Raw genomic sequence first — 12560 nt, forward strand, 5'->3', positions numbered from 1 at the left:
ATTAGATTGTCACATATTTACAGAATGCGAGAAGGGATAAGTCGTGAGACGAAAACTGAATGATTTGGGGGGTGGGGAGTGGTAGGAGGAAATTGGCCAAGTCAAAAGCTGCTGGCATTCCCAATGCAAGTAGCTGTTGATGATAGGACTGGTTATTATAAAGTGACACGTCCTTGCTGTAACCTGATCGACCCACAAATGAGTCACCATATTGGCCACAAAGGCAGAATGAATTGGGATGTTTAAAGTCAAGATGGGTAGATACCTTGGAAGGTAAGAATTAAAGAATATGAAGAAAAGGCCAGGAAATGGAACTAAGAAATCTGCAATGACCTAGTAAAACAGTAGAACAGGGTAAATTGACATATTGAACCCAACTAATGATAATAAAACTCAGTATTTGGGATTAATAAATTCAATAGGATGCAGTGAGTGGGATGGATCAACATGGCATCAGTAGGTGTTTGGGATCTGGTTATAAAAAGCTAACCAGGTGCTAATAATGGGAAGGTTTAGCCAGTGAAGTGACCCATTCCACTAATGTGGGCAGACAATATATGCCTATGCTGGTTGATCAATACACAAATCAGCCAAGTGCAGTATGACATTGGGACCAGCTAGAATGGACTTTAATAGTCTTAACTTGTCCTGGACTTTTCTATGTGCCTACTATATTGTTGTCTGAGGCTGCCTTTGAGAATGCATTGCTGGAATAATAAACATGTAGCTCACCAGATTGGAATGTATATTTGCTTGGACAAGGCCAAGCCAGATGTTGAAACACCTGCATCCAGCGTGGTGGAACACGATTTTTCCCACTAATTGCCGGATTATTTGATCTAAGTGTGTTGAAATTGGGTGTTCATGCTAAGTAAGCTTATGGCATTATTAGTTCTGCTGGCAGCAGTTAATTGAAAACTATACATTGGTTGCCTGGAGGGACTACATCACGAATCTGTGAGAGACAATTTCAGCGAACGATATCATAACACTTGCAATCTAACGATTGATAAAAAAACTATCTGCATCTTACAAGTATCTTCTTTCTTAAAAACGAAGCATTCAGACTCCTTTAAACATGAATACATTTTGAGAGAATTATTATCTGCCATAAACAATGCTCGGCATGTTTTTCCAAAGCGTGTTGTAACGTGATATGTAGTGAGTGTCTAGGAGGCACGTTACAGAACTCGTGCATTTGCCTTGGAGGTTCAGCTAAGCCCAAAGGAGAAGCAGTGGTGAGTTTCTCTCCTGCATCAAGCCATCTCACAAGTAGGTTGAGCACCTGTATGTTGTGCAGTACAGGAGCCCGAACAATGACACGATGCAGCAACAGCACTGATATATGTAGAGCAAATCAGTCATAGTAAAGTAGGACACAGATGAGGGATGTAGGGAAATGTTTCCAGATATAGATTGCTTGGGAAAGCAGGAGGTGAGGGAGGGAGTTACACAGTGTTTTTTGGTAAAGCAAACACAGAGATGAAACCCTGAAAGGCCAAATCCTTGGGGAAAAGGTGAAAATTGTGCCTAATTTCATTGGAACAGAGAAGAATGAGGAGATTTCGATAGAGTTAATAGGAAGATGTCCACTGGACAATGAGTAAGTGATCACAAGACATTAATTTAAGGAGTTAGGAAGGTTAGCAATAGGGGAAATAAGAAGGAGCTTTGATACACAGAGAGTTGTTAGGATGCGGAATGCCCTGTTGGTTGCGGTGGTTAAAGCAGGATCTACGTTAGCTTTCAAGAGGGCAGTAGATAAATGTAACACTGCCTCCTTGCACTTGTATGCAATGTCCAATATACTAAACATAGAATCTTGTTTGGTTTAAAGTTTAGGGAATTAATGCAAAGGGATAGCAGATTGCTGCTTGTCACCTTCCTGAGGGCTTGTTTGCCTTTCCCAAAACCAATTGAGGTTAATGTATTAAAACATGTTTTTACTCTGCTGCTGCTCATGCACAGGGACAGTGGTACTAGCAAGATGGGCAGCTGTGGCAGAGGCTTTGTGTTTCTAATTTTTTAAGAAGCTTCACAATTGAGATTCTGAAACGCTTTGGGGCATTCATAATGTGGATTTAAACTGGCTGTTCAACTTGGACTGTGAGTTCAGAACTGGAGGTACAGGTTCAATATTAACAAGCATCAAATAAGATTAAAATGGAATCGTAAGAATTTCCCTGCTCCCAACTACACACACACACAAACACACGGGCATAGACAAAAAAAATTGTCTCACATGTACCCTCATGCACAACCATACATACACACACATTAAGACATAGCAGATACACACATAGCAGCACACGGGAAATGAGGATGTGGACTCCCATTGATGAAGGTTATAAACTGAGAGGATCAAATACTCCCAGCAAGGCTTTCTATGCTACTCGGAGGAGGGGGAATGTTGGCAGGGGGTTGGCAGCAGAGCAGGCTTCAATAGAGAGGCTGGATGAATCTTTAGAATGGTTGATTGGAAATTGGAATATCTATGCAGAGCTTTCATCAGGAGATTGTGCCGTGTGTGGATGAAATTTGTCTCATTGAAGTTGTTGTTATAATAATAGTAATCCTTGCACTTGATATAACGCCTTATCACATCTTCTAGACGTCTCAAAGCGCTTACCACAATATACTGTAAAATGAATTGACTATATTTTGTGGGTGAAGCGCAGCAGCCAATTGCTCACAGAAGTGTCCCACAAATAGTCATGGATTGAGTGACCAAATTATTATTAATTTTTTTGAAGGGGTTATTACCCCTGGAAAAGAGATCCGCCAATCGGCTAACAAACAGGTTCCTATTTACTGCTAGGTCAACAGAGGCATGTGGAGTAAGGAAACTTGCCTAATATTTCCCCCACCCAGGAATCAAACCTAGGTCCTTTCACTTGCGAGGCAAGCAACAACAACAATAAAATTTATAGAGCGCCTTTCACGTCGGGAGGACGTCCCAAAGCGCTGAACAATCAGGTGTTGGGGTCCGAGCATGGGGAAGGGGTGGTGTAGGGGTGAGGGAAGACAAAGAGGTGGGAGGGCGACTAAAGGCATGATCGAAAAAAAGGGTTTTGAGACCGGCCTTGAAGGAGGCAAGGGAGGAAGTGAGGCGAAGGGACCATGGGATGGAGTTTCAGCAGCCTGAGGGGTGAGGCAGTGGCGGAGTATGGCAATGTTGCGGAGTTGGTGATAGGCAGTGCTGGTCATGGCACGGATGTGGGGGAGAAATGACGGTTCAGGGTCAAACAAGACACCCAGGTTCCTGACTGGCTTAGTGAGGTTGAGTCTGCAGCCGTGGAGGCTGATGCTGCCAGCGCCTAAGATGTGGAGGCGCTGGCGTGAGCCAATCAGGAGGACCTTGGTCTTGCTGACGTTGAGTTGGAGAAAGTTGCCTCATCCAGGACTTGATGTCAAATTTTGCACTCTTCATTGCCAAAAATAACTAACACCAGGAGATACATCTGAATAGCAGGTTACTTTGCTTTGCTGGTTACAAAGGGACATAAGAAATTCTAGTCAAAAAAAGACTACGGTCCATTCCATTCCACCGTCTTGGCAGTCACATGCACATGTCATATCCTGAACTACTCATATACTGTATCCCAAAATATTATTTCCTAAAAGAAATCTATCTAATTTGCATTTGAAAGAATCAACACTTTCTGCTTCCACCATCTCACTAGAGAGCCTGTTCCATAGATTTATCAGTCCCTCACTGAAATAGTGTTTCAGCAGATTTGTTTTGAATTTAGCCCATTTCAATCGCAGGCCATGTACTCTTGTTCTACTGTTCTTGACAAGATGAATTATTGTCATTATCTGGTTCTGCGCCCTTCATTTGGGTAAGAGAGAGGAAACATACATTTTTAATGAGTGAGGGGCTCTGGTGACATTTTCACTCTGTCGCTGTGATGCACTTTGAGACATTACCCTACATAAGAGGTGCTATATCATTGTAAATTGAAAATGTTGTTGATATCACTTTTCTTGGTTCTGATCATGCTGGCTCAGACCTTTCTCATTGGGAAACAATAAGAGGTTGAACTTTGTTACAGTTCTGCCAAATTTGTGCTGCGAAAACGGCATTTTTCATTACATATTATCTACAGAGGCAGACTTATCTCAGGAAGCAACGTATAATGTAAAAGTAGTATTCTGCGTGAATCTCAATTATTGCAGACATGCTGAGTGAGCGAGTGGTACAGAGATGCTCACTATTGCAGCATGCTGGAGTCCAGATACGATGAAGTGAGTCCCCTGCTGTCTTTAAACTCTTGCACTGTGAAAATATATCCATCCCTTAGTTTAATCGTGCCTTAATTTCGAAGAAGTCTGTATCGTGTTACAGGACACGATGTGAAATGGAGACTTGGGCTAATTGTAGTGCTTGCTATTGACGTAATGAGTAAACTGAAATAGGAGAATGATCCATTTCTGGTTATGTATGTATAGAGTACTGAAAGTGCCACAGCACCAGAGAATATTCAACAGATCTCTTTCCAAAACCAGCAGCAGTCAGGTCACAGCCTGTGTGGAGACCAGCCTCTGATGCAAATATGGATTTTGTAAATATTCCTCCACCCAAGCTGCAAGCATGATGTGGTCTGAGGATTAGGAGCTGTAGCTTCTTTTATTCAGGGTAGACACACTGACTGTGATCATTTATAGGCATGGGTAGAAATTCCACCTGATCTAGATTTACTCTGTTTACACTGTTAATGAGCCATTTCGAAGCATACAGAATTTGGCAAATTCTTAAATACAACTTTCATTTTGAAGACAGTTTTCTGTGCGCTTCTTTTTAGAACTACAGAAAAACTGCTTCAAAGTCGAGACTAGATTCAACAATTTGCCAAACTCTGGAAACCCTGCAATGCTGTGTTAATAAAAAAAATCTAGACTGAAGTGAAATTTTACCCCATACTGTGATATGGTGTTCAGACTTGTGGGGAGTTCCAGGTTCTGAAACAGAGTTAATGTGAGAGGTTGTAGAAACCCTGATAGAAAAGTCAGAATTCCCCCAAAATCCACACTTTTCAACCACAACTTCTCATAAATGAAGAAATTCCTTCTAAACTCCCTATTAGATGTACGACTGCTCTCTAGAGCAAATATCTTATGTATTATATTATCAAACCTCCTTTGAGTCCAAATTATTTATATACATGGTGAACAGTAAAAGTCCTTGTAAGAATTCCTGTGGATCACCATTTAACATAACATGTAGGAGCAGGAATAGGCCATTCGGCCCTTCGAGCCTGCCCCGCCATTCAATCATGGCTGATCTTCTAATCTAACTCCAGCTAATAACATAACCCTGTTTTATCCCCATATCCCTTAATCCCTTTTGCAATAAGAAATCTATCTATCTCAGTCTTGAATATGTTCAAGGACTGAGCGTCAACAGCCCTTTGGGGTAGTGAGTTCCATACATTCACCACCCTTTGAGTGAAGAAGTTCTTCCTCAACTCAGTGCGAAAGGGCTGGCCTCTGATTTTAAGGTTGTGACCCCTGGTTTTAGTTTCTCCAACCACGGGAAACAATCTCCGACTATCTACTCTATCATGCCCTTTGATGATCATATAGGTTTCTATAAGATCCCCTCTAATTTTTCTATATTCTAGAGAATATAGGCCCAAATTGGTCAGCCTATCCTCATAACTCATCGCCTTCATCCCTGGTACTAACCTAGTAAATCTACACTTCCTACTTCTTGCCAGTTTAAGGGACTTCCCTTTACTGTTACTCTTAGTTTTCTATTTTCCAGCCATCTCTATCCATTCTCATACCTCTTCCTTCACATTCCATTGACATTTATTCCTTCAGTTTCTTGATAATCAGCATCATAGTTTTATTTGCATCATGTAAATTGCCTGAAACAAACACTGAGTCATCTGCAATGTTCCCATTGAAATCCAGGAACAGAAAGATATTTGGGGATTCAGAGAATAAATGTTATGAAGTCGAAAATTTAAAACCACAAAATGTGCTGTTTTTCTGAGATTTTCCCGCATTCTAAACTGGCTTTACATGTGCCATCATCTGCGCACTGAGAACGACACTTGAATGCTGGGGCTGAGACTTATGTAAAGCACAGAGCATCTGATGCAGAACACACAGTACCTTGCTGTCTCTAGTTTTTTACACTTTTAATCCTTTCCTTAATCTCCATCTTTTCTGCCCTGTTTCAATTTAGTAATTTCCCAGTGTTTCACTGTGTGTGAGTATGTCCTGGTCAAATTCCTCCTTTATCCCAATTCACCCCCCAAATACTCTTCTTATTGTTTGTGGGACATTGCTAGTGCAGATTGGCTGCCGCTTTTGCCTATGAAACAGTCACTACATTTTAAAGTGACGCTTAAGTGCCTTGAGATATTTTGATGTAAAAGGGACTATATTAAATGTTAGTATGGTAAGGAGGAGCCTCAGAGGCCCCACCAGAGCCTTCCTGCTCAGTGAATTAAAGAAGTATTATTTTTAAGGAACAATATTTGACAAATCTCTTTCAGTTTGGGAGACGGCAAAATGCACCAGTGTTTCTGTGTTGTGAAAGAGATCTGGACATTCCTCTTGGCAAGGCTCCCTGTGTTTGTGAATGAAGATGGGTCACCTTTAAAACATTCACAATCCCTCCCTTATGAAAATAGAGCCACAGAATAGCAGAAGGTTGAAATGATCCGTTCAACAGCCTGAGGGGAAGGAGGGCCCCACTGTTATGTTTGTTCTGTTTCTGCAGTAACTATCAGTTGCTCTTCTGAAGAGTGCTCTTCTGAACTTAGGGTTAAACTACATCATTGAGAAAATGTAGAGGGAGTATCTGGGGGGATACTAGAACCTTGCTGCTCAATGAATGAAAGAAGTTTTGTTTTTAAGGAATAATATTTGACAAACATCTTTCAGTTTGGGAGACAGACAGCAAGATGCACAAGTGTCAGTGTGTTGCTGAGACACACAGAGATCTGGACATCCCTCTTGGCAAGGCTTCCTGTATTTGCGAATGAAGTCAGTTCACCTTTAAAACTATTCACATTCCCTCCCTTCGAGGAATTGTGAATAGCTTTAAAGGTGAATAGTTAAAGGTTTTAAATCCCTCCCTGGAACTCTTCTGAACATGGGGTTAAGCCACATCATTAAGAAAATGTAGAGGGAGCTTTACTCCGTATCCAAACCCATGCTGCACCTGTCTTGGGAGTGTTAGAGGTGGCAGGGTAGAGAAAGCTATCTCTGTGGAACACTTGAATATTGAAACCATTTTTGCATCACAGCCTTGTGCACTTTCTCTGTGTGTTACAGAATTGATCAGATGTTATCAGCTTGATATTTTCTAACAATGGAATCTAGTTATTGTGGATTGGTATAAATCCATGTGAGACTAACCACAATTTGTAACTGTTGTATTAATAAACTGACCCACATTCATGTTAGCTGGAGTTATTTTGTTATCCTGCAAGTAAATTAAGAAAATAAAACCACATAACCTTTCATTGGACTTGTTATTTAATCCATTGTGATTATGTTGAGTGGGAGCATATGAAATGTGTGGGGAGCATGAGAAAAAATGTGCGACTGATTAACGAATGCAGGAGTTGTGCTTCAGTGAGCTGGAACACAATGGTTCAGTGCATGAATTGTTTAAAAGGGAAAGGGAAATTGTGGGCACAAGAATTGGATGTGGATATTATCAATGCAGCCAATAAACTAATAAACACAATTCTTGAACCAATAAAGCAGTGGCGTCTCTGGTATATCAAGCCCCCGAATGTGTGGAATACAGTGATAATGAAAAATTAAAACAGAATGATGTAGGTACCTTGAGATACATGGAGATCACTTAAGAACTCAAGATATGGAAATACAGTCACTCCGTATCTTGAGATCTTAAGTATGTGATTAAAGAGATGCCATAATGGCAAGACAGAAGGCTGGGTATCCTGGAAAGATGAGGCGAAATAGGCCTGAGGAGCTTTTTTATTTATCTAAGTATCTTTTCAGATCTCAGATCTGATTCCCTTATTGGTGCATGAAAGTAGGAAACGTTCTGTGCAAGGATAGTAATTTGTTGTTGGGGTTTCCAGCCCAAGTGCTCCAGATTGATGCACGTTGTAAAATGGAACGCATTGTCCTTTGGAATTGCATGTAATAGGATTGAAACATTCCAATATTGTGGTGCACATCCATTCTGCAATGCATTGACGGATGACCCACCTTTAGAGCTGTTGACTGATGCAGAACAAGAATGTAGGATTTCCACATCGGAGGAACTGACTGAGCAAGTTTGTTGCAGGGGGGATGGCCTATAGTACAGTGTGGGCTTTACCTGTACTTACTCCCTTCCTGGACTGGTGCCAGCAGCTAGGCAGGACCTTTTAGGTGAGACAGGAAATGCAGTGAGGTCTATCCAGGTAACTGCTAGTGACAAGATGCTATCAGTGTAAGCACAAATCGAGGCTGGCCTGATTTAATAAGTAGCTTGATGCTGGAATGGAAGGACAGTAAGGTGAGTATTCTAGAATGATTATATCAAATAGGCTGAAGAGCCTTCTTCTTTGAACTGATCTTGTGATCACGTGAGAATAACCGAGAACGTATTTCATAGAAAATGATTCCCACTGGGTGCGTGTACACACAGAGAAAGTAGTTCCTGCTGGGAATAACTGGGAACATTTCTCACAGAGAATGGGTGGCACTGTCAGCATATTTCACAGAGTGATTTCACAGAGATTACTTAAGAACTCAAGATATGGAAATACAGTCACTCCGTATCTTGAGATCTTAACTATGTGATTAAAGAGATGCCATAATGGCAAGACAGAAGGCTGGGCATTCTGGAAAGATGAGGAATAATGGGGAGAATGTTTCAGAGAGGCAGTGTGAGGGAAGGATTATTAGGCATGGGAGGCATTATCACGATTGTCGATTAAAAATAGTCAAAAGGGAAGTAAATTAAAAGGGAATTGGTAGAACACAAGCACGAGAATCTATGCTGAAACTTCCATTATATTGCAGATCAGCTGCCTCACTGGGCTTGATAATCCCCATTGCTCAGAAACCATCAGTACAGATCCTCAGCCTTGGTCCTAACCAAAGATTCACCAAGCTCTTTATATGTGTACGTGTGTGTTGGGTGTGGGGTGTGGGGGAAGGGAAAGAAATTCTGATCTCAAATCTTACTAGAAGGAGACGAGTGGGAGGTTGCAGGTCTGGGAGACGAGATGCAGGAGAGTGTGTGACTGGGTGGTGGGCTGTGTGACTGGGTGATGGGATGTCCTACCGATGTTAAAGGTGCTATAAAATGTATTTTTTCTTTGTTGTTTGTTTGGTAGCCTATGGTAGGAGGTTTCAGGTTGCTGAGGCAAAGAGGAATGTGATGGGTTGAATCAGCAGGCTGACAAATGTCCTGTGAATCCCTGCTTTACTGCATTGGAAGCTGATGCAGTGTTTGTTTGTTTGAATTGCAGAGGCAAGATGGTGCAGAGGTACCAGTCACCGGTCCGCGTTTACAAGTATCCCTTTGAGCTGGTGATGGCGGTGAGTGAATGAACCTTGGTGGTGAGAAGTGTCCTGGCACAAACCTTGCTTGCTGGATGGGCGATTACCCGGCGTGCTCCAGCATTGCTGGACATTTAATACTGGTGTGTGTTTCACCAGCTCTGCCCGTTGTGTATGGAAGCTTTGGGGAAGTAAACACTGCTTATTTAAGTTGATGTGACAAGTGTATAAATATTTTACCAGTTGACCTTGGTAAAGGGTCAAGCGTCACAGTGAAGGGTGATTACCAAGCCGTAAGTAGTTGGTGAGGAAAGGAGATCAATCCTGGTGAGCACCCCAACCCCCACTCCCCACACACACATACTCAAACACACACACATATGCGCCAGGCTGTCTTTATGCTGGCCCTGATTCTCATCAGTTTGATTTTTACAGAGAAGCTTTGATACCATGTTATCAATGTAACTCCAGTGCTTCTGAATTTGGAACTGTGTGAATGGAACAATCTGGTGAGGCGTGTCTTGCAGTGTTCCTCTCCTAAGCCTACTAATGCTCTTCCAGGCGGTGCCTGGAGTCTATTGTGTTCCTCAGCTCTTCGTTCCAGGCTATGAGAATGCAGAGCCTCAGGACAGACACACAGTCCATTGTTACTATGGCACTTGAAGCCTGAGCTGCCCGTCGTTACTCGTGTGAGACCCTGACCAATGATTTTCCATCCACTCCATCTTTTCTTCCTCCCCAGCCCAGTAATGTTGACACTCATAGAACCTTTCTCACCCCCAGGTTCCACGCTAAACCATGCCAACCCCATGCCACCTCCACCCCACCCGATGCCCATGTGCCATTCCTATAGAGAGGCTCAGGTTTGATGAAAAGACCAGCTCGGGTCTGAAATACTGCACACTGTCCAGCGCCTTGGGATGTCCTCCCGATGTGAAAGACGCTATACAAATGTAATCTTGTTGTTGTTGTTGTATACCTATTTCACTAAGCTGAGGGAATGTTTCTGGGTTGCAGGCGTATGAGAAGCGATTTCCGACCTGCCCACTGATCCCGGTGTTCCTCGGCAGTGAGATTCTCAGTGAGTACCAAAGTGAGGACACCTCCCTGCATGTGGTGGAGCGGAGCTGTAAACTCAACGTAGATGCACCACGGCTACTAAAGAAGGTATAATGTATGAGTGAGAGAGTGTATACGTGTTGCAGTGCGCTAGCTCTCTCACTGTGTCACAGTATACGTACCCTCTCTGTGATGCAGAACACTGACTCTCTTGCTGTGTTGCAGATTGCAGGGGTGGAGTACATCTATTTTATACAGAAGAACAGCCTGAACTGGAAGGAGCGTTCACTGAGGATCGAGGCTCACAATGAAACTTTCTCCAGCAGAGTCCTCGTCAATGAGCTCTGCAGCTACATAGTGAGTTCTTGTGAGACTAGCACCGCATTATTAATAATAACTAATAATCCTTAGATTTAATATAGCGCCATCCAGATTGGGAAGACTTCTCAAAGCACTTTACAGGATATACTGTAAGGTTTAGTGACCATGTATTTTGTAGGTGAATGTGGCAGCCAATTTGCACACAGCTATGTCCCAACAAACCAATATGGGGGTTTGTAGCCAGGCACTGGGAGGGACTCTCTCTTTTCGAATAGTGCCATGCCACCTGAACAGGCAGAAGGATAGCACCTCCAATAATGCAGCACATTCCCTTCTAAAAAAAACTACCTCTTCAACTCAGCTTTGAGTTATTTCCCTCCTATTCTCTATTTCCAACCTTGTTGAGGTTTCACATTGCCCTGTGATTTTGAGATGTTATCCTACCTGTTAGACTCAACTAAATTTTTCATTTTCTGCCTATGTGCTTTCCCAGCATTTTAACTTGTTCCTTTGTATTTCATCATGCTTAATGTGTGTGTTAATCACTGCCCTAGGTTCACCCTGACAATGATGACTGGACCTGCTTTGAACAATCTGCATCGCTGGACATCAAGTCATTCTTTGGCTTTGAGAGCACCGTGGAGAAGATTGCAATGAAACAATACACAGCCAACATAAAGAGGGTAGGAGAGCAGCCATCTCTCTGTGCATAGTCATTGCTGAGGCACCTGAAGTCCTCATTGTTATACAGAGCAGCTCACGTACAGAAATAATTCCTTGTTTATCTATGAATTTGTACATAATAATCACAGATAAACAACAGTGCTTCGGCTTAGTTTCATAGTACCTTCTCCTCATGTTCAGTAGAATCTGTATGTTCCTCCTCTTCACTATTCTATCATGCTTCAGATTCTCCCAACAGTACAATTGAACTGTAGAGTACTCCAAGCCTCTCCCCTCTCCCCAACCCAGTCTAGATCTGCACCACACACCAACTCATTCCTCTCTAGAAACCAGTCATCGTACTGCTTGCTGGGGGGGGTTGTTCTCTGGATAGCAATAAGCAGTAGCAGGCCTGATTTCCCTTCTCAATCCTAGGGACACTGAGACCAATTGTAGCCCAATTGCTGCCCTAGCTGAGGTCATGTAATAGCATGGACTGAGACGTAAACCTGGCATGGTCTGTGTTTGTGGTTCAACTATTTACTAGATAAACTTGTTGAGCTTTTGGAGAGAGCTTTTGTATTTTTTGTTCTGCAGTTTTCATGTGAGTCACATCTTTAAGGTTAGTACTTCCTTATCCCCTTCCTCCCCTTCACAACCACTTGCTTTCCTGTATGAGTTCCTACCCTGTGGTGGTGGTGGATGGGTGGAGGAAGGGAGGTGGCATGGTTATCAATGCTGTGCCAAAAGATACAGGATGCCCTTCACCCCTCCTTATCTAACCCCCCAGCTTGGATACAAATCCTTGACTGTCCAGCGCCTTGGGACTTCTTCCCGATGTGAAGGACAAATGTAGTTTGTTCTTGTTGTTTCATGGAGGTGTCTAATTCCTCTTAGTACTTTGGTCCCTCCCACAGGCTCCTTCCTCTGGCCTCACCAAGGCAGCTTTTTTACAGTTACTTTTTCTTCTACAGTTCATTACCTTTGTTGTTAATGTTCATTGTCTTTGGCCACATTCTCATAGGATC

The 12560-nt window shown here is 42.6% G+C and overlaps 1 protein-coding gene across 3 annotated transcripts in view; it reads left to right on the plus strand.

Moving 5' to 3' along the window:
* Positions 1–12560, plus strand: part of LOC103178753 (SEC14-like protein 1) — a 31772-nt gene that overhangs the window by 4650 nt on the left and 14562 nt on the right. For all 3 annotated transcript variants that reach the window (XM_042341102.1, XM_042341101.1, XM_042341103.1), the window contains exons 2-5: positions 9459–9528; positions 10507–10656; positions 10774–10905; positions 11424–11552. In XM_042341102.1, the coding sequence (XP_042197036.1) occupies positions 9466–9528; positions 10507–10656; positions 10774–10905; positions 11424–11552 (474 nt within the window). In that variant the 5' untranslated portion in view covers positions 9459–9465. The remainder of the gene's footprint in view (positions 1–9458; positions 9529–10506; positions 10657–10773; positions 10906–11423; positions 11553–12560) is intronic.

The sequence above is a fragment of the Callorhinchus milii genome, unplaced genomic scaffold (assembly GCF_018977255.1).
Source record: "Callorhinchus milii isolate IMCB2004 unplaced genomic scaffold, IMCB_Cmil_1.0 Scaffold16, whole genome shotgun sequence".
NCBI classification, from domain to species: Eukaryota; Metazoa; Chordata; class Chondrichthyes; order Chimaeriformes; family Callorhinchidae; genus Callorhinchus; species Callorhinchus milii.